We start from the raw sequence: 27,940 nt of genomic DNA, 5'->3' as shown, positions 1-27,940 counted from the left end.
GGGCACATAGATCTGCAGAAGTGGTTTATTTTGCAGTTATTTTGTTTTTTTTAAGCACTGATGACCCATGATTGTTTTCTGTGTTTGTGTATGTGTGAACAGACACCCGGTTCGGCACATTCGGTTCAGCAGCAGCACACTGGTGACAGCCAACATCCCTGATGAGAAGAGTCCCCGCGGGGCCTGCATCACAGATGATGACCTCACCGCTCACCGCAGGTACACACACACACACACACATACACACACACACTACTGGATAAACTGCGGTCTGTGCTGTTGTGTCTCCAGTAGGCTTATGATGGTATCAGATTTTCTTTAATTACTGTAACATCCCACATAGCAAAATATCTCTGACCCACATAATCAGCTTTTGCTTGGCCCACATGTCGCAGTGAATTACGGTACATGACTGGACCAAGTCTAGCTTCCAAACAAGGGCCAAACATGCACCATATCTGGACCAAGTCTCAGCTAAGTTAATAACCCAGAACTGAGCCTGAACTGGGCCAGATATATTGCTGTGAGGACTGCAGGGAATTTCAAAAACCTATGAATCATTGCACTTTTGGCATGCTATGGGGCTTGCTTTTTCTGACCTGATTAGTAGATTATTTTTTTATTTTTTTTTTTGAAAATAATTAAAATGTATTTTAAATGTGAGTCAAGATAGGCCACACTTACATGGCCCACATATAGTTTTTTAACATCTGGCCCAAGTATTCTGTGCCACCTTAAAGACGATGCCACCACTGCCAAACCAGGGCCATGTTTGGCCCACATGCTGTTTGCCTTTGCCTGATGAGTGCCTGATGTGCCAGATTTAGGCCAAGTCTGGGCCAGAATTCTTTGCTACCTTGAATGATAAATAGTATTATCACGAAATTGACTTAAGCTGCAAAATACGTTACTTTAAGAAAAAATTTTTAGTGTATTGCTTTATTGTATGTACATGTTCAATCATGTAAACAAATTACATTGCAAAAGGATGATAAAGTACAACAGGGTAACGCTTCACAACAAAGTCTCACTAGACATTAACATTATTTAATGCATTCAAATTGACACTTAAAGTGTCCCTCTGAACATCAGGACTTCTCCATCATTGGATGCTTTTTAACTCTTGTGTATTGTTCAAATCGACTACCCTTTCATTATGTTAGGGGCTGTATTTGGCCCCATTGACTTCCATTATAACCACATTTTTTGATTGCAAAGTCTTGACAGCATATAATCATGCATTCTTGATTGTTGCTGGTTTTCCTGTTGGGAAGATGTCAAATTTGTAATTTTTACTGTCAGTCATCATCAGTTGGCAGCATTAACCCTTTAGACAGGCCTGTGCAAAAGGCTTTTATATGGAGTAAAAAGGCAGATTATAGTATGTGTTCATAAATACACTTACCATGTTTACTATGTTCTGAGAGCTGGGGGGGGTTATTTGATTTTTTCAGACATATCATGATAACTGTCACACTCACACACACACACACACACACACACACACACACACACACACACACACACACACACACACACACACACACACACACACACACACACACACACACACTCCATATTAAATCCAGAGACTAAGCTTTTCTGCACTGCAACTGATGATCAACAGTATAAATGGCAAGTTTGACCTCTTCACAACAGAGAAAGCCAGCAACAATCAAGAATGCATGATTAGATGTTATCATGGCTTTGCAATCAATAAATGTCATTATAATGGAAGTCAATGGGGCAAAATCAGCCCCCAACATAATGAAAGGGTTATACATTTGTTCAGAGTGTATTGTTGAATTATTTAACATTTTACCAAAATATGTGTCAAAATAAGATTTATCACCAAAAATCATTCCATTTGCTGAAACACAGAGAGATATGGTCAAATTAAGACTCAAAATTACCCCAGAATGGATGAAAACATCCCCAACAGCAGACACAAGGGTTAAATTGATTTGTTGGTTACCAAAAACCATAAACCGTAAGGGTCCTGTATGTTTATGACCACAAGAAAATGGGTAGCAACTGATGTACTAGCTATTTAAGTTGGATTTCACCGTATAGTAAAAAAAATTTAATTAAAAAACAGTTCTGACTATTTTGACTGTAATGTTATATTGTGCACCTTTTGTGAAGCTGCTTTGGAACGATAATTATTGTGAAAAGTAAGCTTAATGAAGTTTTACAAACTAATTTTGAGAGGAGCATGTGATATGATTGACTGAGGCTGGTCCCTATCGCTAATCATTAGCTAGCCAATTGGATTATTCGAATTGAACATGAATATCCAGCCCAACTTTATTCCCTATCTTCGTTTTGGAAGACACCCACCCATCCATCCCTTCTCACTCCTCCTCAATTATAGGATCGGGTGACATGGCGGCTCAGTGGCTAGCACCGCTGCCTTACAGCAAGAAAGTCACTAGTTCAAGTCCTAGCTGAGCCAGTTGGCATTTTCTGTGGGGAGTTTACATGTTCTCCCCATGTTTGTGTGGGTTTTCCCCGGGTACTCAAGTTTCCTCCCCCAGTCTAAAGACATGTGACACTAGTGAATTCAATAATGGTAACAGTCACAAGCACTTAATACGTACGCACTGGAGTGGTTGGTGGTCTATTCCTATAGAACCATCTTATTAATCAAGATATAGGTCAAACAAATCAGGGGGAGCTCTCGAGAACTACCTGACCTGCCTTGGGCTCATCTATCTCCGAGCTCAGGGTTCTCTCCCAGGAGAGCATTACAAACCTGCTAACATCATCAAGCAATATCTAAGTGTCTTTTTCTTCTTTGGCCTTAGTCCCATATGGTTGCAGGGTCAGCTCTTTGGAATAAGTCCTCCATTTAGACTTGTCCATATGATAAAGACTTTTTTTTTTTACACATTCTGGCCAGCCTGTCACCCTCATACACTCTTACACTACGGACAATTTAGCCTACCCAATTCACCTGCAGCATGTCTTTTGACTGTGGGGAAAACCGGGGCACCCGGAGGAAACCCACGCGAATGCAGGGAGAACATGCAAACTCCACACAGGACTGCCAACTGAGCAGAGATTCGAACCAGCGACCTTCTTGCTGTAAGGCGACTGCACTACCTACTGCACCACTTTCGCCCTCAAGCAATATCTAAGTGTGAACTCCTGAAATATTTTAAAGAGCCCATGATATCGATGTTGAGAATATTGTGCGTTATCACGATATACTGACTTTTGAATATCATCATATGTCTAGTCTCCAGGATTCAGTGTGCTCTTGTGTTGTGTGTGTGTGTGTGTGTGTGTGTGTGCAGATACCGAGGACTGATCTGTCATTATGATTTCTCCATGGACTCGTCCAGTCAGGATCACATTCTGCCCATCTGCCGGTCCAACTACGCCGAGTCCTCCGGCTACAACTATAACATCGGCTTGTCCATGCCTTACGACACACTGAGCGGCCCTTAGACTCCATGGGGCTCTTGGATGACTGGTATTGCTACCTAAGGACAATCTGGGGTCACATCGCTTTAAAGTCATTTTAACAGTAATGTATGTGTTTTATGGCCAGATTATAGATATATGCGTGCCTGTGTTAACAGGCCATTTCAAACACATGACTTTGATTCTACATTTAGTGTTTTTACTTATTTTATCATTTTCTGTGCCTGTACATTTTAGTGTACAGTAATATTAGATCTCCATTTAGGATGATAAAGAACACAAATGATGCAAAATGAAGTTTTGTTGGTTTATTTACTGTCAATAATTCAACAGACAAAACTCAGTCATTGATTGTTTAGGATATTAATAGTATTAGGTTTCTAAAATAAAAGAAGACGCTCCAATATCGATTTGTGGACCTTAAATCAGGTTTATTTTGACGTATATCCATACAGTGGGCATTATAATGTGTATCCTGTAACATATGCCGTGCACAAACAGTGCAAAGCTAAACGTGTGTATGTGTTTGCGCATACTTTATAATGACATAGTTTGTGACTCATCGTTGCAGAAAGGCTTGAATTAACTCTACATCAAATACCAATAGGGTTCTTTCTGTAGTAAGGGAGATCTGCTTCATTCTTGTGTGTCACTGTACTGTTTATGTACTTGAAGCCTTCACGCTTCAGAGCAGGTAACAAAAACTACTACACTGTCCAAACAGCTCAAATTTCCCAGATTCTGAAAGGTATAATAAATAATCTGATGGGTGTTTTGAGCTGAAACTTTACAGACACATTCTGGAGACACAAAAGACTTCTCTTAAATTTTGAATGAGGGGGTAAAATAGGTGCCATTTAAACACCCCCCCCCCATGTTATTTTATTAAATGAATCAGCTTAATTAACTCACTGTTAACACATTGCTAGATTATTAAAGCAATTAATTATTAATTTCTTATGTACGGAAATGAATTGTTAAATGTAAAAGTATTCATCTACTGTATGTGGAAGCTGCATTCAAAAAGACTCAGAAGAAGCACACTCATTCCATCAGGACATTTTCCTAATTTGGCTCTAGCTCCAACCACAGATCCTAACCAAATATGGAATGGGAGGTATTTTATAACCGTGCATACACAAGATTCATCATGTCAGACAGAAATACATCCACAACAGATCAATCAGTGCGCATTTAAACTGTTACCATTTAATCTCTCCAATCTGAAAGCGATTTGGACTTGATTGCTTACACTTGAGGATTTGAAATGACAACAATGTACAAAAATATGACTGATATACGCCATCGCTATAAAAACTCCACACCATGTAATATACAGCATTGTATATTAATAAATAACCTTGATTGAAGGAAGCCAGAAGGATGGCATATTACTAATAAGAGGACACGAGCAGGAAAACAGACTCTCCGTGCTGTTTTTCTGAAGTGAAAGATAAGATTTGGGGATTCATTAACTCAGGGTGTGGAGTCAGTCTTTCAGCACTGCTTTGTCAAACCAAAGAAAGCGCAGATTGTTTAATTTGTGAAAATTCCTCCACTATAAAATTCCTAATAAAAATACTGTATACTCATGAAAGCATGTTCAAGAATAACCAGGCTTATCTGGGTATATACATCTCCTTCAAATACACAGTATAAAGTCTCTAAAGTATGTTTCATTTGTCCCCGAGGTCTGGACTATAAATGCATTTCCCAGTGAATGTCACGCTCACTATGTTTAGCACTGAAGATATGGCAGCGAAAATCAATACTTGAATCCATGGGAGAAATGCTGCTCTAAAGCAGAAGTTAAACTTCATTTCCCACAATGCATCGTTCTGGTGTCCAAGTTCCAAAAGTGAACGTTCATCTTGGTCTCGATCTCGATGTCTTTTAATATCTGTGGGAGAGATGTTCAGATGTGAGTTGTAAAGGAGATATACGAGGAATGTTTTGTGTATTAACTGCTTTTGTTCATTGGTAGTGGTTAAAAAAATATATATAGGTCTTCCCCAACTTCTCAGGTTTTTTATGAAAGCCTGTAGAGTAGAGTAGACTGCTTTTTTATGTTTTGTATTCGGATTTAATATTTTTTTTTAATAAAAAAATCTAAATCTAAATGTTTAGAATATTTAAAAAAAAAATCAAAGTCTAAATGTTTTTAGATTTTATTTTTGTTTTTTGTTTTTAATTAAAAAAAAATCGAAATCTAAATGTTTAGAATTTTTTTGTTTTGTTTTTTAAATAAAAAATTAAAATCTAAATGTTTAGAATTTTTTTAAGTTTAAATCGAAATCTAAATGTTTAGAATGTTTTTGATTGTTTTTTTAAATAAAAAATCGAAATCTAAATGTTTAGAATTTTGAGAACACATTAAACTACTTAAAAAGTTCAGGATAAGAAAGAATTGTGGTGTTAGGCTGCAGTCACACTGCACTTTTCTTCCCATAGAATTCCATTCATACGCACTCAAACGCGAGCACAGGTTTCGCAGGTCGCTGCGTTGCAAAGTTCAAGCTTGGTGAACTCTGACCTGTGAAATTCCATCACATGACTGCGTGAGACCAATGGAGGATCACAACATGACATCTCTGGACATGAATTTAAAATATAGACCAATCAATTGCTTTTTTAAATGTCTACTCCCTTTTCACAGCGCTGTATGCCAGAATTTCGCAAGCTCAAATTCACCGGCCACTTTATTAGGTACACCTGTCCAACTGCTCGTCAACGCAAATTTCTTATCAGCCACATGGCAGCAACTCAATGCATTTAGACATTTTCAAGACGATCTGCAGCAGTTCAAACCGAACATCAGAATGGGTAAAAAAGGTGATTTAAGTGACTTTGAAGGTGGCATGGTTGTTGGTGCCAGACGTCTTGAGTATTTCAGAAACTGCTAATCTATGGAATAAAATCACTGTCATAAATATTTCATGCTGAAATAAAATTCACACATCTGTAATTATAAAAACGCCAAGGAAAACGGAACATACTCTGAATTTTACAAGGGTACAGTTCCAAAATCTGTGATTAGAACAGACACAGATACGACATTTTCTTTGTCTGTGTGTATATGACTGATAAATTTATGATGGGTGTAGTTTACAAACACAAAATACAGTTTCACCACGGACACGAAGACCTGATTATGATTGCGAATCAAAAAACGTCACTCCACAGTCAAAATTACGTCACTGCTGTCACAGGCATTCTCAAACAAGCGAGAGCCAACTGTCTCTGTGCAATCGAGCCCCCACACACTATCTCAGGTAAGATTTTTGTTATGCCCTCTTTGAGAAATGTCTGTCATGAGCTGTAATAAAAGTTGAGACTTAATGAGGTCCATTTTCGCTGTTTCTTGGATATTTTACAGAATCAAAATTAAGATCGTTTTTTTTAACTTGCAGGTTTTTTTCCCACCGCAGCCTCAATTTCGCTGTTTAAAATGGTGGCCACGTGAAATCAGTCTATTGAATATTACTCTTTGATACCTGTTTATAATCTGAAGGTGTTGCTAGGCGGTTGCTAGGGTGCTCTGAGTGGTTCCTAAGGCGTTGCTATGGTGTTTTCACAAGATGTTAAGGTGTTGCTAGGCAATTGCTAAGGTCTTCTAAGTGGTTGCTAGGATGTTCTGAATGGTTTCTAAGGCGTTGCTAGGTGATTGCTAAGGTTTTTCTAGGCAGTTGCTAAAGTGTTCTAGGTCATTGCAAAGGTGTTGCTAGGTGGTTGCTAGAGTGTTCTTAGTGGTTGCTAGGCAGTTGCAGAGGTATCGCTAGACAGTTGCTAAGGTGTTCTGAGTAGTTGCTAGGCAGTTGCTAACATAAATTATCATGGTTCTAGTATGAAATAACATGTCACTAGCATGTTTCTAGTATAAATTAGCATGTTGTTAGCATTAATTTGGTAGGAATTAGCATGTTGTTAGCATAATTTTTGGCAAAGAGCATAGAATCACCAAGAGGCGACACTCTTGTGCAATTTGGGAAACTGCCACTAGTGTCACTCGGCGGCCATTTTGGAATGAAAATTCCAATAGCACAACAGCATATTATAAGTCTGTGAAATAAACTATTAAAAGTGCTGATGATTGTGATAGTAAGTGTTGTATTGTCGTCTTTCAGGGTGTATCTCAGCTTTAATGCGCTTTTTAAATAAAGAAGTAAAAAACAAAGCAGCTGCTTGCCAGTGGCGTAGCGGACGGGCCCGCAGGGCACGCACTGCGGGGGGGCCCGCGTGATTAGGGGGCCCCGCGTCGTCACGATTTTCAATAGTTGAAAATCCAGCAACCGCAATAATCAAACTCTTGGGAACAACTGTGGTCGGAACCAAAGTTCACAGGTCTGTTTTCTCAGAACACCTCTCAAGCGGTGGACTACTTTATTCTGATTGCTTGCCGCCGAACCGCGTCATATCGTAGCTCAAAGTTGACTTGATTTGATCTCTCCTTGACGCTCACACACCGGAGAAGACGCGTCGCGCTGTTTCTCGCCGACGGTTCTCATTGAAAATGAATGACTTCTGGCTACTTTGACGCTCTCGCCGCTTTCGGTTTGTGATCGCTCCTCAGTTTGTGAAGGCTTCCCCGCGTTGTCGCTCCACCCCGCCTGCCTTCCCCCGCTCCTTAATTTGTGATCGCGCCACCAATACATCAGGGGGCCCGTCAGTGATCCCTGCAGGGGGGCCTCCGCATTTTGCGCTACGCTACTGCTGCTTACCATCGTGACAGAAATAAAATCCAGTGGACAGCTGATTGCTTTCACTCCAAAATGGCGGAATCACGGGCTGTTGCTGAGCGCTGCTTTTGCAATGGAATATTCTATTGAGTGTCGCCTCTTGGTGATTCTAAGCTCTTTTTTTGTAGTATAAACTGGCATGTTGTTAGCATTAATTTAGTATGAATTAGCATGTTGCTAGTATGTTTTTAGTATGGATTGGTATGTCGTTAGTACTTTATGTCCAATGTACTGTACATTCAATGGCAGTTTTTTTTATAAGTCTATGGAACAATTGCTTGGGTACATTAAGTGGTTGCTAGGGTTTGGCTAGTAAGTTGAAAGGTCATCAGTGATTGGCAGATTGGTAGTCTGAGTTAAATGAGCCCGACATTAAGTCTGTATGACAGTCTGGCGCAAAGTTATGAGGTCACAAAGTTTGGTCCAATGTTAAGTCGATGGGACTTTTCAGAATTTTCCGGCTCTGTTATCGGAAACCCATAAGTTGGATCAGTTAGAAAATATATATCAAATTGATTCAGTATAGTTTGGAGGTTTGGAGTTAGTTTGGTGGTTGTAAAATGAACGGTCTAAGAGGAGATGCGTTCTTAAAATAGTCTAAGAAGAAGACAGAAGAATAATATGTTTATATACGTTTAACAGTATGATGCCTTTCTCAAACCACCATAATAATATAATAAACTTGTTCACAAAACGGTTCTTTAAGAATTGATCAAAGATTTGTTTGCACAAATCATGAATTATGAGTGTAAATTAAGTTTGTTAAACGGCAGTCTACTCTGATTGGTTAGTGAGATTGACTGATTGGCTAGTATGTATGCATTAACATTACAGGTGAGGAGAAAGCAGCATATATGCTGACGTCATGAGACAAAAACTCTGGTAGCTACATTAGGTCAATTTTTACACTGCCTACAAACACTGCCACACAGTGGGCGGAGCCACAGTCATTCCAGCTGACAGTGACATCACATGCATACCCTCTATATAACCATACAGTATAATCGTACAGGTATAACCATACAGTCATAATTATACCAACCTGCATAAACTGTTCAAAGGTGATTCCTTCATAAAATTCATCGGGACTCTGAAGCAAAAAAGAGACAATCAAGATCACCAGGTATCAGTTACAGCAGGGGTGTCCAAACTCAGTCCTGGAGGGCCGGTGTCCTGCATAGTTTAGCTCCGACTTCCTTCAACACACCAGCCTGGAGCTTTCTAGTATACTTAGAAAGAGCTTGATTAGCTGGTTCAGGTGTGTTTAATTGCAGTTGGAACTAAAATATGCAGGACACCGGCCCTGCAAGGACCGAGATAGGACACCCCTGAGTTTAGAGTCCCATAAGACTTGACAATAAAAAATGACTATATTTAAATCAGATGAATGTATAATTGATTCAAGCATGACAGATCGTACCATCCGACCCACTGTGACACTGGCCACCTCCAGCATTGCAGCGTCTGAAATAGCTTTGGCCGTTTCTGCTTCAATGGTTTCATAGCTGGACAGAAGCTCCTCCACCACCTACAGTCACAAACACGGATAGATTTACTGACATTGTGTGAATTACCGAATACAGACGCAGCCGCTTGTTTACATAATGAATAATGCAATCACAAGACAGCAGCACAAATTCAAAAATAGGTTGTTTTGGTAATCCATAAATTAAAAAGTCTTCTGGCAAATGTTTACATTTATTAACTCTTCTTAAAAATTATTTTCAATGTGAACATTTATTCATTTTCCTTCCGCCTAGTCCCTTTATTCATAAGGGGTAACCACAGCGGAATGAACCACCAACTTATTCATATGTTATTCATATGCATATGTTTTACACAGTGGATGCCCTTCCAGCTGCAACCCAGTTCTGGGAAACATCCATACACACTCATACACTACGGCCAATTTACTTTACTCAATTCACCTGTACCGCATGTCTTTGGACTGTGGGGGGAAACCAGAGCACCTGGAGGAAACCCAATGCAAACTCCTCACAGAAATGCCAACTGACCCCACCGAGGCTCGAACCAGTGACTTTCTTGCTGTAACAGTGCCAACTCAGGAAAATTTGATTACAACAACTACTAATAGGCTGTCAGTAAACATGCCAAACCAATAATCAAAGACCACAGATTTTAGCCTTGGATCATAGCAATCTTTTGGGATTTCCAAAATCTGTCTCTCGACCCCAGTTTAGCTGAAATTTCACAATGTATGCCAGGCTTAAATCCAATTGACCAGTGAACAGATTTTTTTTGTACATTTCACTTCACCTAAAATAAACGTCAAAAAAAAAATGAATTTTTAAGATTGTATGTGAAAAGTTGTCCAGTGTATTTCTTACAACTAGAAATGTAAGATCGAATATAAGAGTTCCACCAAAAGAAGGTTGCAGTGGTGCAGCCTGTTAGTAAACCTGGCCTACATGGCCCGTTTTCACTGAGTGGTACGGTTCAGTCAGCTTTTATAGGCGTTTCCACAGTCAAAAAGTACCAAAAAGCAAATCGTACCGTGACACTTTTTGGGTATCCTTTCGCAAGGGTACCTAGCACAACAAAAGGGTACCAAAAGGCGGAGCAAGACACAGAGCTGAACGCTATTGGTTTACAAGGATACGTCACTCGCTCGTGCAACAAGCCAGGAGTATAAAAACAAAGGAAGTGCAATTTTTAAATACACTGCTGAGACATTACACCGTAATAATCTATACATATAATAACAAGCCACGGTCGACCCGAGCTCAAACAAAACATGTTGTGGCCTTGATGAACAGCCCCAAAGCCAAGAAGCAAATCTACCCTATGTCCCATAGTTGTTTACAAGGCCGTCTAAAGTGTGAGCGGTTTCAAATTCTTGCGTTTGCTTGCTTGCACGTCTATATTTGAAATAACGAACTTCTTGTGCTGATGATAATAGCGTGCGTGTGATTATTGAAGTGCTTCTGACATTTGATCCTTTCAGAAACGGACAAACATGAGAATAAAGCGTGAGCAAATGATTCTTTTAGCAACCTAAAGCATGAACAAATTGCCATGTTTACTATTATCATCACCTTTTAGACTATTATAAACTCGGAATGATGGATTTGCTTTCTAACAAGAGGTTACATAAGCTGCTGAAGATTAAAGATGCAGATGAGAGGTTTGCACTGACTGTGGGCTAAATGTTGCATGTCGTTTTTGAACCCAAACAAGGACTAAATGTCTGCTGTGTGTAGTTTTTCTGTAATTGGTAACATATCAGAGACTGTAAGGGTCTGTATGTGTTCATATATGCTGCATTTATTTCTGTTAAGTTACAGTAGACTATTTCGCATCATTGATCTGCAGTTATAATCAAATCATGTTGATAGAAAGGTTAGTAATGAACATTTATTTAAGTATTTATGTGTGTAAAGCATCTGTTTTGATATATGAACGACCTGTACAGCTTTACTTTGACATTTCCTCGAGCGAGAATGACCGTTGACTCTTTCCACTCAGTGAAAATGGACCAATAGTGTTTAAACCAAGCTAAACCCAATGTTTTGATTTAGTAGCTAAGGATATGATCTCAGTCAGACATTTTACTACAACTGGCTCATCCCCACTGACAGTTTAGGTTTAGGGGTGGGGTTTTGGGGGCGCGCCTTCTTTTAAAAATTGTACACTTTCTAATTAAATCGGATGAATTAGCCACTTTTCTGACAATTCGTAAAATAGTCTCACTGTAGAATTGGGCTGCTTTAAACATGTTAACAGTACATAAAGGAAGAAGTTAAATAATTCTTACGCGTCTGTATTCGTCCAGTGTGATGACGCCGTCATTGTCAGTGTCGTGCATGTTGAACAGAACTACAGAGAAGAAAAGATGACCTTCTGTCAAACTGTTTTATGGTGGACAATCAAAAAAAAACTTACATGTATAATTAAAAAGAAACATAACCCATTTTCCAAAAATTGTTAATGGAATATTTGTAAAATGCAGTAAAATTGGCTGATTAGTTGGTTCTCTTTAACCTTTTTTTCAAATTGACAGAGAAAATATAAAAAAATAAAAATATTAACAATATTATTCATTCATTTTCCTTCAGCTTAGTCTCTACTTGAGAGGTCGCCACTGTAAAATGAACCACCAACTGTTCCAGCATATGTTTTACTCAGCGGATGCCCTTCCAGCTGCAACCCAGTATTAGGAAACACCTATACACACTCCAGACACACTCATACACTATGGACAATTTAGCTTACCCAAATCACCTACAGTGCATGTCTTTGGACTGTGGGGGAACCCGGAGCACCCAGAGGAAACTCACGATAACATGGGGAGAACATGCAAACTCCACACAGAAGTGCCGACTGACCCAGCCGGGACTCAAACCAATGACCTTCTTCTAGGCAACAGCGCTAACCACTGAGCTACTGTGCCGCCCTAATATTAGCAATATTAATGTTGTCATTTTAAAGTAAGATTGTTAAACATGCCTCAACTCTTTTTTTATAGTTTGTTGCAGCCATTGACATCAAAATTAGTTCATATTTAGAATTACTATATGAAAACATTTTCTTTGTACATTTGTCAACTAAATAAAGGTTAAAGGTGCAGTAGGAGATTGTCTTCAGAAGCATTTTTTGTTGTGCTGATTCAGTCTCTTCACAGTCTAATAGTAATGATTTAAGTAAATGATCTAAATGTGTTTATATTTATTTTTATATTTTGGGTAAGGCATAAAACTAAAAAATGTTTATCCAATTAAATAGAGTCGGGGCGACATCTCTTTTAATTCTGATAAGTAGCCCAATCTGTCTGTCAGCAAATGCAGATTTGAACATCTGCGCAGCCATTTGTAAGCATCTCCGCCGACCGCCGGGCGTTCTCGAGAGAGAGCACCCGCGCGATCGGTTAAAACCTGCTGAATCAAAACTTTTTTGAAAACCTAAATCAATATTGGAGTTACCTTTGCACGCTGGAGAAAGGATGCTACATGTCTGAAGGATTTCTCTTAGACAGGTAATGTTCTGTTTTAAAACTGTTTTAGCTTCACGCAAAGCTGATGTAACGTTAGATGTTGTTGTTACAAATGGGTTATATCTTCACAGAAGTGTTGTTTAGCTACTAAAATCTTCCGATGCAAGATTGATAAGACTATTTTCAGTTTCATAAGGGACCTTTATTAATAATAATTAGTTTAACAACAGACCACAAGTAAAAATCACTATTCTAAACTCTAAATATTTGCTCTGAAACAGCATGTCAGTTTGGCTTGCACGCCGCCGGACAAGCACTATAGTTGCTTTTAACACATGAGAGAGGGTTCTTTTGCTGTGCTTGTGTTTAAGGAGGCGTGGCTCTAGACGGCAGGGGAGGGACTTTGATTCAGAGATTTATGCTAAGCTGTTAGCATTGTGGAAGATCACCTACTGCACCTTTAACGAGAATCAACAAATAACATATTGATGATGTTAGTGCATATTACACAAATGTTCCAACTTATCCTTATACTTGTTGTATTATAATACTGAGAAAGTGAACTTAAATATTCTCTGAAAGGAGAATACATTTTCAAAGGGACACATTCAGTGAAGCCTAAAGTTTGTTTGGATAATTTTGATTGTATCCATCATGTCGAAGCATGTTGAAGTTGCAGAAACATGAAAATGGGGCTCATGTTGAAAACCTTAACATTAGTTTGGAGGATTCAGATTGTATGTATCATGTCAGAACATGTTAAAGTCATAGCGAAAGTCTGCAGGGCTTCAAATGTTATCAGCTAAATCAAAAAGCACAGTGGAGAGAGTTTGAGATGTTTTCTTACAGCGAAGTTTCTCCTCCTTGATGGTTTTCTTTTTGTCCTCAGCCGTGCGTGGTTTAGTTGGTCTGAAGACAGACAGGACTGTGACAAACTCTTCAAAACCAATCTCCTGCAGGCAGCCCTTCTCATTCTGACCCAAATTCCTGGAGAACACACAGATTTATTTTATTATTTTGTTTTGTTTAATTTAATTGTATTTTATTTTATTTTTCACAGTCTGTTTCAGTGGTTTATAAGATGTAGATGAAGACATAAAATGACACAAATATTTTTTTTATTGTTCATTAATTCATTCATTTTCCTTCGGCTTAGTCCCTTTATTCATCGGGGGTTGCCACAGTAGAATGAACCGCCAACTATTCCAGCATATGTTTTACGCAGCGGATGCACCCTCCAGCTCCAACCCAGTACTGGAAAACACCCATACACACTCACACACACACACACACACACACACACACACTCATACACTAAGGCCATTTTAGTTAATTCAATTCACCTATAGAGCACGTGTTTGAACTTGTGGAGGAAACCAGAGCACGCGGGGGAAACCCATGCAAACACAGGGAGAACAAGCAAATTCCACACAGAAATGCCAACTGACCCAGCCGAGACTCGAACTGAGACTGAGACCTTCTTGCCGAGACTGAGACCTTCTCGCTGTGAGGCAACAGTGCTAACCACTGATCCACTGTCACCCTTGATTTAATATTATTATTTTTAATTCCCCACAGTCTGTCTTAGTGGTTTAGAGGACATAATAGAAGACATAAAATGAGACAAATCTTTATATTTTATTATTTTATTTTATTTTTTAATTTGATTTTATTCCCAACAGTCTGTGTGGGGGGGGGGGTGGGGGGTCAATTGGAGATTTCCAAAAATATCATATATGTTATTAAATAGCCATAGTTTTTCCATAACCTAAAGAAGATAAAAATAGTATTTAATAGTTACATTAAAAAACATCATGCAAATAAACAGCAATCAGCCTTTCAATTCTTTTTCCATTTAATTGCAAATCCTGGAGTTATTACGCTACATGAATGACAAAGCAACAGTATGGAATCAGATTAGTCTCAAAAGAAATTCACGCAAAAGACACGATGTACACATGCGTAGCCGTGTACACATGCATAAAATCAAATTCACGTGCGTAAAATATTTATTTATATTCACAAAAAATTTTCACGTGCACAAAATAAAAAATACATTTTCATAAAATACGTTTCACAAATGCAAAACACCATTTGCAAATGTATAAGAGTGTACAAAAAGTGTTGAATGTTTAAAACTTGCGAGTTCATCCTGAATGAGAATGTGCTAATCCTCTTTCACGTACGACTCCCCCTGGATACATGTGTGTGTATTATTGAGACTTTCCTGGCAGAGGCTGGGCAACTCGTACCTTTCAGCCAATCAGATGAGAGCTGTAGTCAATGACACCAACTCTGCGCTTCATTTGCGCAGACTGTTTCTCTCCAGCAAGGCGAATGGAGAAAGCAGCAGTCGCAGTCGAACTTTTTTTCATTTATTTAATTATCTGACCATAGCCTCACTCTTTTTATCCATTATTTTGCAGCAGCTCCGCTCTTCTTATTTATTGTCTCGTAGCCTGCAGAATGATGAATTATCATTCCGGCATCATGAGCACAGCAGTACCATTGTGGTCTAGCGGTCAGTAGTTGCGTTATGACGCTGCTGACCCGTGTTCGATCCTCACCTGAGTTGAGCTTTTTTTTTTTTTCATTTTTATTGTTAAGACATATAAAACTGTAAGGTTGTTGAACATTTGAAGTTCTAAAGCAGCTGTTTTCTTTAAAAAGACTTGATAGTGTCATTAGAAACTGAATTGGAAATGACCTTATTTTAATATAGTCAGTCGTGAACTGAGGTGGGCCGGTCGAAGGCTTGAAACTCCAGTGCTGAAAAGGAGTCCCACTCCGGCCCTGATTATATCCAATAAATGTAAACAAGCTGCTGTTGTGCTTTAGTAATATACTATGTAGAAAATACCTCATCATAATTACCCGTAATAATTATATGAATAATCATTTTAAATGATGCTTATGAGTATATTTTTGTTTATTAAACTAGAATGTAGAAATTTACAATGAAAATATGACAACATAAACTAAGTGTTTATTTGCTTATCACGAGCTGTAGTAAACTTATTTATCTCCTTTTCCCAGAAGGTGAAAATCGGGCATAAATTGCGTTAAAACCCATGTAGTCAGTCTGCCATCTGAGGCAGTGATATCTTTCTGTCTGAAACGTTTTTCCAAAGTCATCTGGTGAGATACTCTGTTAAATACGTTACTAGGACGGTATACTGTGTTAGCTGTGCCTAAATGTTTACTTACTGCTGAATGATCAAAGGGAAGGCCCTTTTTCTTTCGTCCCGTTTTCTCATGTTTAATGGATAGTTATGAAGGGGAGAATTTTTAGTTTAATTTACGGAACTTTATTTTCGGTTTAGGTTAGAAATTTAATATTAGGTAGCGTACCTTGTTTTGTTTGTTGTTTTGGTCTTTTAGTTCCCTGGTCCTGATACTGAAGTGAAGTTTATTCATAAACTAATTTCGAGAGGAGCACGTGATTATGATTGAACACGGCTGGTTCTGCATTAGCATGCTTGATCCACCAATCAGGCCATTCCTAACCACTATAAAGAGCCAGGGTTTTCTCACTACAGTCATCTTCGATTTGAAGAATTCCCCCTTCCACCCCTACCTTTTCACCTTTCCCTCCATAGGGCAGCACGGTGGCTCAGTGACTAGCACTGTCGCCTCACAGCAAGAACGTCACCAGTTCTAGTTCCTTAACAGGCCGGTGGTCGTTTCTGTGTGTAGTTTGCATGTTCTTCCCGTGCTTGCGTGGGTTTTCCCCGGGTTCTCCGGTTTCCTCCCACATTCCAAAAACATGTACAACAAGTTAATCGTTAAATCTAAATTTCAATACAGGTAATCTAATAATGCAGCATATCTTTTAATAGCCTTCAATCTTAATCCTTAGCTATTATAAAAAGAGGAGTAGTCGAGATCTACCTGAGCTCGAGGCTCCCCTCTCTACCTCCAAACGGGAGGGAGCCCAGGGCTCAAGAACCTTCGAGCTCAGGGCTCTCTCCCGGGACAGCATGCCAAACTTGCTTATAATCAATCATCAGCTAAGTGTGAACTCTTGAAATATTTGTTTAATAAATCTGTTACCCCTTTTGACAACTTGGCCTGTGTGTGTGCTTGGGGAGAGGGAAAAGGGACTCCAGGTGACCTCTTTTAATAGTGGTCATCCTTAACCTTATGTGCGTAGCGAGGTGCACCCGCTACGTAAAGTAATGTTTTTTATTTTTCACTGAAAATGAAAGGAGTTATGTTGTAGGCTCTGTTTTGTTTTTAATTTGCATACAGTGAAGATGAGGCTCATATGAATATGCAGCTACACGATGCCTCAGCATTTTTGTTGTCTGTTAAGTTGCTAATATCAAAATGAAAATAGGCAGTTCCTCATATTAAGTTTTCATTTTCTTATTAAGAAAGTAAAACAACGTAGCCAGGGTGATGTAAATGAGGTCATAAAGCACACTGTTCCTATTGAAGATTTACCTGACGTGTCCTCTGGAGTTTGTTTTCTATATCAAACTTGCAAAGTCTGAACTTACAAGGAGAGAATGCAAGACTGAACTGTGTGTAGGCTACTTAAAATTGAGGGAAAAGCCCCAATCAGATTTGTTTTCAGATGTCTCCGTTTCCCCCTTCCACACTAATGATTTAGAATGAAAACGGCCGTTTTTGAAAACTGGTGTAGTGTGGACGGAAGGCAAAACTTATACGTTTTAAAACTAAAACATATTAGTGTAAACGGGCCCTTAGTTGCAGCAGATTGATTTTACAGCATCAATGTTAGATTTTAACACCTTTATGGCACTCGTACATTAAAAATAAAGGCCACGACTGAACATGGAGGATGATCTCCAAGTGGCGGTCTCCAAAATTAAACCAAGAATAGACTTGTGCTGTAAACATTGTGCTCACCATTCTCATTAAGTGAGGTTAATATAAAATTAAACAATTGAATGATGACTATAAAAAATGATATGGTCGTTAAACTTTTGCACTTTTTTTGTGTTGTCAATAAGCCTAGGAGTTTGCATGTTCTCTCTGCGTTCGCGTGGGTTTCCTCCGCGTGCTCCGGTTTCCCCCACAGTCCAAAGACATGCTGTACAGGTGCATTGGGTAGGCTAAAATGTCTGTTGTCAATGAGTTTGTACGGATGTTTTCCAGAGATGGAGTTGCAGCTGGAAGGGCATCCGCTGCATAAAAACATTTGCTGGATAAGTTTGTGGTTCATTCCGCTGTGGTGACCCCAAATTAATAAAGGGACTAAGTCGAAAAAGAAAATGAATGATTGCCACCTCTGAGGATAGTGGGGGTCATGACTTGCGAGTCACTGGAATTGTTCTATTGGGGGTCACGAGCTGAAAAGTTTGGGTAGATGACATAGTTGAAGATATAAAATGAAACAAATGTTTTTCATTTCATTGTATAACTTCATTAATTTTTTCTTTTACTCCCCACAGTCTGTTTTTAGCGATTTAGATAACACAGCTGAAGACAAAATTGTTAGTCCTCATGTGAACATTGAATTCTGTTTCAAATATTCCCCAAGATGTGCTGTTTGACGGAGACATGTTTTTCAACACTACTTTTAATAGCAAATTTTTAACAACTAATTCAGTTTGTCATGTCTTTCCAGTCCAGGTTTTCAATGTCTCCCTATAGTGAAACTGGGGCTGTTTCTCAATATGCGTTCTTCAGCGGTCTTGCGTCCTCGTGTTCTCGTGCAACGTCATCATCAGCTGCCTAAGTTCAGTTCCAATACTCAAGACCGCAAGTGCGGAGGACGCGTGAAACTTCCCGGATGTGATCTTGATATCGAGGACGCAACGATGCAGACTTGAGCACCGAACTCGCTCTGGAAGTCCCAGAAGTCATTGCGATTGGAGGTGGGAAGCGCTGCATTTTATTTAGATTTATTATTAAAGTTCACAGAAACGCTAGTGGGCAGTGAGCTGTTAATGTTCCTCTGTGTTGAGTTTCTTCTCTGCTGTTTTGCTTTTCCTGAACACTTCCTGGATGTACAAGTGGCTCAAACTCGCTCATTTTGAGGCAGGAACCGGCGGACGAGCAACAACTTTAACTATGAGGTAAACACAAAACAAAACTTTCCATCCGGAGCTGCTTCACAGGACTCTACACTTGTAAACAATCACTTGCGCGGCTCTGGGTCCCGCCCAGACTCGTCAGCGCTACCAAGCCGACCAATCACAGAGCTTGCGCTACGCGTTGTTGCGACATGTAGTTACATTTTTTGGGAGGTGCACGTCAGCGACGCCGAAGGGCTATGCGTCAATGCCGTAGCATACACCGGCAATTGACGCAGAAGTATAAATCAGCCTTTACTGGGGCTTAAGGATCCACACAGACCACAGGTTGAGTGACATCTGCTGGCCCCACTAAAACCACTTCCAACAGCAACCTAGTTTTCCCATGTGGTCTCCTATCCAGGTACTGACCAGGCTCAGCCCTACTTAGCTTCAGTGAGTAATCGGTCTTGGGCTGCAGGGTTTTTGCTGCCGGTTTTCTGCCGTTTGTTATTCCGATTCAGTTTCCTTTGAGAGAAATGACTAGGAAGTTCTAAAACATCGCAAAAACAAGCGCACTTCCGCATTGAAGGGTAAGGTCAATAGTTTGATATCCGAAAAATGCAAAATAAAATGTGAATAATTGTTGTAATATTTAAATGGTTAATTTTAAAAGTTAATTTGTAGACATTGTCAATGTCTAATTTAAATGTTTTTAAGCTGTTCATTTCAGAAATAGCCAATGTCCACATTTAAATGCATAACAGAACACGTTTCATCAAAACTTTAAAATGATTACATAACAGTTTTTTTCGCCTTCCTGAACTCACCTTTTGTCAAAGAAGGCCTCGATGATCTGCCTCTTGATTGGATTGAGGGCCAGATTAGTGAGATTCTCAAGATGTTCACGTCTGAAATTGACAAGGAATGTGTAATTATTATTGTTGTTGTTGTTGTTATTTTTATCAATATTATTATGATCAAAACCACCAATGTATACATTTAGTAATAAAACATGACTTGTATATTGCTATAAACTTTTTTTTTTTTTTTTTTTTATAAAAATTTATTCGTTCATTTTCCTTCGGCTTAGTCCCTTTATTCATCTGGGGTCACCACAGGGGAATGAACCATCAACTTAATATCCAGCATACGTTTTACACAGCAGATGCCCTTCCCAGTTCTGGGAAACATCCATACACACTCATACACCATGGCCAATTTAGTTTATTCAATTCACCTATAGTGCATGTCTTAGGACTGTGGGGGAAACCGAAGCGCCTGGAGAAAACCTATGATAACATGGAGAGAACATGCAAACTCCACACAGAAATGCCAACTGACCCAGCTGGGACTTGAACCAGCGACCTTCTTGCTGTGAGGGGATAGTGCTAACCACTGAGCCACCATGTCACCCTTTTCTATAACCATGCAGTATTATTTTGGTTTGTTCGTTAAAAATCATGTTCAAAGTCCAAGTGTAGCTCAGGCTCAGAAAATTTGCAAAAAGTCATCACTTGCATACCAATGAAGTATCAAGTTTTGTTCTATTTTCTTTTTTTCTTTTTCTTGCCTTAAAGTAGTGAGATCTGTACTGTACCTTAAAGTGTCTTCATCTTGAGTTAGGTACTGGAATCTGCTGTGGAGTTTTCTGATCTGCTCTGTAGAAACTAAATGGAGAAGGAGATAAAAAAAATTTGAATCAACACCATCAAATCAGAGAGAATTTATGGAGTGGAAACGAATATCTTTTTATTTCAATAGGCACATTCAGTTCCGGCTTCAGGTTCTAGAACAGGTGTCCTCCATGTTCAACACTGTCAACAGGCAGCAATGCAAACTCTATTTATAGACATCAGTCAAACAATCCCCGGTCTCATGACAGCTGTCACCAAACCAAAACACTTCACTGTCTGGAATGTTTACTATTGTTGTTTTTATATGCAGTGTGCATTTGTTATGCAAGAGAATACTGATTAAGTTTTGCAACTTTAAAATTATGTCACGTCTAATTGTTTAAAATTATTTGTGAATTGTACAATTAACTATTTGTTTTAATGTACACAATCAATAACTATGAAATGCTGTCTATATGGTAAATTTATAAATAATTTAAAATTTCTTTAATGCAAGTAAACTAGTTTATTCATTGTTTATTCATAAAATTTATTTAGAATAAAGAATGATAAAATACTGTATATTTTGTCAAAATAAATGAAAATCAATTTTTAATTGTACATTTAGAATAATATAATAAAAATAATAATTAATTATCATTATTATTATTATTATAATTTATTTATTTTGTGTGTGTGAAATAATAAAGAAAAAAAATATGCAGTGTAATATGACAATATGTATCACATGGACAAAACAAGAAGTAACTTCCCATTATATCTGTAACTTCACATCGAGCTCTATTGTTTATTTCATGGTGTCACAAAATACACTGTTTACAGTTGTTCATTATTTATTTGAGTGCAATATTACACTCCTCCACGGGGATGCAGACAGAAACATGAGTAACAGCATTGTGTGAGAACACCAAAATCGAAAGCACATTTAAATTTCTTTCTATTTATATGTTGGACCTGTAATCATACGTTTTTGAAGCTGTACATTGTATTAATGTTTATTTATTAATTTATTTTTAAAAAAAAGAAATAAAAATTTGAATTAGAAATCTAGTTAATGATTCAATTGTTAAAATAAAAGTTTAATAAGAGCGAGGCAGTGGCGCAGTAGGTAGTGCTGTCGCCTCACAGCAAGAAGGTCGCTGGTTCGAACCTCAGCTCAGTTGGTGTTTCTGTGTGGAGTTTGCATGTTCTCCCTGCCTTCGGGTGCTCCGGTTTCCCCCACAGTCCGAAGACATGTGGTACAGGTGAATTGGGTAGGCTAAAGTGTCCGTAGTGTATGAGTGTGTGTGTGTGAATGTGTGTGTGGATGTTTCCCAGAGATGGGTTGCGGCTGGAAGGGCATCCGCTGCGTAAAAACTTGCTGGATAAGTTAGCGGTTCATTCCGCTGTGGCGACCCCGGATTAATAAAGGGACTAAGCTGACATGAAAATGAATTAATGAAAGTTTAATAAATGTTTTTATTTAATTGTAAAAATTTGTCATTTTATCCTGTTTTAGTGTTTTTGTTTCTATATTTATTTGTTATATATATAACAATAATATCGAAATTATTCGCCCCTTTAAGCTATTTTTTTTGATAGTCTACAGAACAAACCATTGTTTTATAATAACTTGCCTAATTACCCTAACCTGCCTAGTTAACCTAATTAACCTAGTTAAGCCTTTATATGTCACTTTAAGCTGTATAGAAGTGCCTTTAAAATATCTATTAAAATATTATTTACTGTGATCATGGCAAAGATAAAATAAATCAGCTATTAGAAATGACTTATTAAAACTATTATGTTTACAAATGTGTTAAAAGAAATTTTCTCTTTATTAAACAGAAATTAGGGGAAAAAAATAAACAGGGGGGCTAATAATTTTGACTTTAACTGTATTGAATTGAATTTTATTTGACATAATTTAGACTATCTGTACAAAAATACAAGTATCCCACAAGTTTTGAAATAAAAACTGTCGAGGATAAAAACACAATAAAGCCCTGGGCTTGTTTCCATTGTGGTCCTTTCTGTTAAATAAAACAAAGTATGGCTTCAAAATACAGATGATGCATAAAACAAACAGTACCTCACACATTTTAAAATAGGAATAAAATAATTCACAAATACATTCATTCATTTCTCTTTTCGGCTTAGTCCCTCTATTAATTAGGGGTCGCCACAGCGGAATAAACCATCAACCATATGCATCATGCAGTGGATGGCCTTCCAGCTGCAAGCCTATTCACAATCAAGTAACATATCAAATAAAACATCCTCCTTCACCACACAAACTAATTATCCTCAAACAACCATCAAGCTATCTTTGATAGCTGTTTTGAACCTCCTTAAGTCTTTTATATCCTTGATCGATTTTGGTAATTTGTTCCACATGATTGCACTTGTATATATATATATATATAAAAAACATTTTTCCTCACGAGACTTCCTAATTTAAATAAACAAATATTAAAATCCCAACCCCTACTACTGTACTGAATGCTGTTGCCTCACCATTTGAAAATAGTTCACCAAATAAATAGGAACCACATAATTAAACATTTTTCTTACTATACGTATAACTACATGTAACATATAACATATGACATGCATAACTATATAAATATGATTTTGCTTCATTTTCAAGTGTTTCCTTTTAATTGATTTAATTTACAACACTGTGCAGTTTTCCTTTACAAGTCTCCTGTTACCTATAGGTGTATAGGTACCTACAAAGTAAATGATAGGCTAGATCAGACATGCACACCAAAATAAAAAAAATAAAAAACCTCTAAAACCAGAAAAACAGAAAAAGTAAGCCATACAATTTTGTGCTAAAGCTATTTACACACCATATGTAAGGTAGTTAGTTTTGGTAAGATTTGCTCGGTGGTTTATTTAAAATATTTGGCTATAGAATAGTAGTGTGTAGAATAGTAGATACATTTTACAAGTTTCTTCAGACATGCTTTTGCTTTCCAGCTGAGATGCTCCGTGTTTATGGGTGTTTGTGTTGGCCATTCATGAATTTGCATCATGCATTTGAATATGTATGTTTTTGTTACAGTCAATGACACAAGCATCAACACTTTTTATAATAACTGTAAAGAAATTAACAAACAATACTGTGTTTGTGAGTGACAGTTCATGTACATTCAGACTGAAATAAAATCAGATTCGTTTGACACTTGAGTACAAAATTCCACATTAAACACCAATGTTTTATTGATATTTGATACTCTTTCTCTTTACCAGTCGGGTTTTAGACCAAATTTTTCGATTACTACAGCCTTAATGAAGTTCATTAATGATGTGTTCATATCCTTTGACAAAAGTCAACCCACTGGCGCAATTTTTATTGATCTCACTAAAGCTTTTGACATGGTTGATCATTATCTTTTGTTAGATAAGTTATATTCTTTAGGTTTTGATCAAAAGTCTCTTTTTTAGTTTAACTTTTACTTTCATAAAAGACGTCAATTCATTTCATTTAGAGGCTTCAACTCCGTCTATTCAGTTATCGAAAAGGGTGTCCCTCAAGGATCATCATTGGGCCCATGTTCTTTTATTTTTTAACAATTTGCCTAAATTTAATTCAGTCTGCCAGATTCAAATTTATTTTTCCAACTCTGATATTTCATATATTCAATCGTCTTTGCAGTTAGACTTTACTTTAATTAAAAATTGGTTTAATAAAAACAAATAAAAAGAAGTCTTGTAGTATGGTGTTTTTTTTTAAATCTCAATAATTTCATTCAGTAGACATAACGCTGAACTGTCCTTTAAACCAGAGGTTCTCAAAGTGGGGGCCAGGACCTCCCGAGGGGTTGCGGGACAATAAAGGGGGGGTCGCCTGGTGATTTTCAAAAATCAATTAATTTTTAATAAACCTTAAGACTTACTGTATTTTATCAATAACCTACTGATGAGGAAAAAATAGTCGTTTATAGTTACTATAAACTATATAGTTACTATAGTAGCTTATAGTTACTAGTTCTATTGGATTGCGACTTCTCGGGTAATTACATTATACTAAAGACACAGCAATACTGTCAGATGCAGCAGATTTTGTAACACCAGGTTAAACTTTCTAGCCCATTTACAGCACTGACATACATAAAAAAAAAACAAAGAATAGACTTGGGTCTATTGGTGTGTGTGCGTCATTGCATACAAGGTTTCTGTATTTATAACCTCCACCTCAGAGAATATTGGGGGTCACGAGTCACTGGCATTCTTATTTTAGGGGTCGCGGGCTGAAAAGTTTGGGAACCCCTGCTTTAAACTACATATTGATGTTATAATTAAAAAGTCATATCGCTGCTTAGGTTCTCTTTATCGTTCTATTAACTGTTTTCATTTAATGTAAAAAAAAAAAATTAATCTCTCAATTCATTTTCCTTATTAATGATAACGCTGAAATTATTTATCACAATCACAAACAGAATCTTTATTGTCATTGTACTAAATACAACAAAATTTACGTTTGCCCTTCCCTTCAGTGCAGTCCTATTTATCTAAAATAACTACAATAATAACAAGAGATAAAAAGGCAACAATAATTAATTCTAAAAGGAGTATCGACTATAAAATATTTTCGCCTGACCGACACATATAAAAACAAACAAATAAAGCACTGAGAAGGAAAGCTCTGAGCCGCTGCGTCAATGTGCGCCGCCATCACGCCACACAATACCTCTGATATTAATTTAAAACCTTTAAATACTGTCTTAAATACTCTATGTAGGTTTGTTTTAAGATGTCCCTATAGAACCCATCATTGCATATTATATGAAACTCTTGGTTTGCTTCAACCCGAGTTCCGCAGACAGTATCATTGGTATTTGTTTCTTTTTAAATGTGTTTATTTTAGTTTCCTCTCTTTTTTTAAATAATTTTTTTGTTCCATTTACCTCATCATATTTGCTTCATCATATGCAACAGAATGATTTTTTTCCCCAGAATTGCAACAGAAAGTGGAACAACTGGAACAATCTGCCCTCCTTATTTAGATCAATTAAGTCATTTAGTCTTTTCAGGGCTAATTTATTTTCTTTTTTGGAAACAACTTGAGAATGTTATTGATATTGGTTCCAATTTGGATGTTTATTGTTCATTTGTATATCAAATTGTTTGTGCTTTTGATTGTGTTTTTGCTTTTATAGGCTTTGGATTGTGGGGATTGTGCTGCTTGGTTGGTTGTTTGTTTTGTTAGTTGTATGTTTGTTATGACGTGTTGTACACTGATTTATGAATGTCTTAGGGACCCCCTCGAAAATGAGATGAATTATCTCAAGGAGCAATCCCATTCAATAAATAAATAAAAAAAAATTCAAATAAATATTTTATTTATTACTGTTGATAAAATGAATGTGCATATAAAAGTAAAGGGTCTAATGTTTCAAATAACTTCTCTGCAAAAATAATGTCCCATTCTCATTTAGCGTAACATATTTATATCTAAAAAAGAGAAGAAATAAAGGCACATTTATTCGGATTTAAAGATGAATACTTTTTATATTGAAGCCTAAATTATTTTGAAAAGTCTTGCTAACAATACTTGCTAAAATACAAACACTTAAAATGACAACAAATGCAGGAATTTTTGGTGCTGCACTCTCATCTTTAAATGTATATGCCTGACAAGGTGTATATATATAGTTAAATTTTTTACACTTGATCACATTTTAGTAGTAATGTACACACACGCATTTAATTCGAGTGAACAAACATTACATATTGCTTAATGAGTGAGCAGTTCATGTACATTCACATTGAAATAAAATCAGTTTTGTTTGGCATTCGAGCACAAAAATCTACTTCAAACAATTACTAAAATGTCATGTACTGTATGTGATTCTGAAAAATATTGTTTATTTCTGTTAATAAATAAACCTGTATATAAAAAGTAAAGGGTCCAATGTTTTAAATAACTGTCATTGATTCAGCATAACAGATTTATGTAAAAAAAGAGAGACAAAAGCATATTTATTCTCCTTTAAAGATTAATACTTAAATATTTTCCCCTAAATGATAAAGTCTTGCTAACAATAGCGAGGATAATGGCAAAGTTCAAATACTTAGTGACAATATATGCAGGAATTTTGGTGCTGCACTCTCATCTTTAAATGTATTTCAATGTCATTCTTCTTTTGTATATGCCTCACAAGATTTATAAAATAGTAAACAATTTTTACACAATGACATTTTAGTAGTATAATATGTACACACACACACATTTACTTAGAACTAACAAACATTACACATTGCTTAGTGAGCAGTTCATTTACGTTCATATTGAAAAAAATTAGTTTCGTTTGGCATTCGAATACAAAAATCTACTTTAACAAGTAATAAAATGTCATGTACTGTATATGACTTGTTAAAATATTTTATTTATTACTGTTAATAAAGGTGTATGTAAAAAGTAAAGGGGTCCAATGTCTCAAATACATGTGCAAAAATAATGTCCCATTTAATTCAGTGTAACAGATTTACAGGTATGTCAAAAACGAGAAGAAGCATTATCATTCTGATGTACAGAATAATACTTAAATTTTTTCGCCTAAATGATAAAGTCTTGCTAACAATAGGGAGGATAATGGCAGTACAAATACTTAAAATGACAACAAATGCAGGAATTTTTGGTGCTGCACTCTCATCTTTAAATGTATATCCCTGATACATTTAAATACATTAATGACACTCTCATCCTTAAATGTATTTTAATGTCATTCTCCTTTTGAGATTTAAAAATAGTAAACAATTTTTACACGTAATGACATTTTAGTAGTACAATGTAGACACTCTGAACAAAAGTTGTAAAACATGTCACAGGGGCAGCAGTAGTACACTTTTGAACCTACCAGGTCCACATTTGTAACTTGAATTTGATTAATTAACGTGTACCTGTACCGCCTCAGTTACTAGTTTTGTATTTCCGAGTGTACCAAACTTTGTCCTACTAACAATTTAGTTTTGTGGAAAAAAAGACGTACCAAGAAACCGTCATTTATATACAAAACAATGTAAACACAGCTAGATAAACGTATGCTATCTGTCTACGTACTGTATGTCGTAAGTTTCACAGATACTCACAGCCTGTTTTATCAGCCAGATCTTGGTACTTCTGAGCTTGTCCTCCTGACTGGGCAGCTCCCATGTTAAATTCCGGAAGAGAGAAGAAACACCGCCGTGTGAAGAAGAAAACGATCTGAAACT

The 27,940-nt window shown here is 37.2% G+C and overlaps 2 protein-coding genes across 6 annotated transcripts in view; one reads left to right on the top strand and one right to left on the bottom strand.

Moving 5' to 3' along the window:
- Positions 1-27,940, top strand: part of fbxw8 (F-box and WD repeat domain containing 8) — a 309,097-nt gene that overhangs the window by 37,250 nt on the left and 243,907 nt on the right. For 2 of the 4 annotated variants that reach the window (XM_087250953.1, XM_087250954.1), the window contains 2 exons: positions 103-219; positions 3,300-3,726. In XM_087250953.1, coding sequence (XP_087107079.1) covers positions 103-219; positions 3,300-3,453 — 271 coding nt within the window. In that variant the 3' untranslated portion in view covers positions 3,454-3,726. 4 annotated transcript variants of the gene reach the window in all.
- tesca (tescalcin a) lies at positions 3,723-27,940 on the bottom strand. 2 transcript variants are annotated; one of them, XR_015490090.1, is made up of 8 exons: positions 27,818-27,940; positions 20,701-20,770; positions 19,931-20,011; positions 13,964-14,103; positions 11,819-12,002; positions 9,586-9,720; positions 9,208-9,255; positions 3,723-5,329 (listed from the first exon to the last, which is right to left on the bottom strand). XR_015490090.1 is itself a non-coding variant. In NM_213328.1 (8 exon segments), coding segments are annotated over 8 exon segments (657 nt in total). In that variant the 5' UTR covers positions 27,882-27,918; the 3' UTR covers positions 3,723-5,245.

The sequence above is a fragment of the Danio rerio genome, chromosome 5, assembly GCF_052040795.2.
Source record: "Danio rerio strain M-AB ecotype USA chromosome 5, GRCz13ab, whole genome shotgun sequence".
Lineage (NCBI taxonomy): Eukaryota > Metazoa > Chordata > Actinopteri > Cypriniformes > Danionidae > Danio > Danio rerio.
This window is presented reverse-complemented; position numbering and strand designations above follow the sequence as displayed.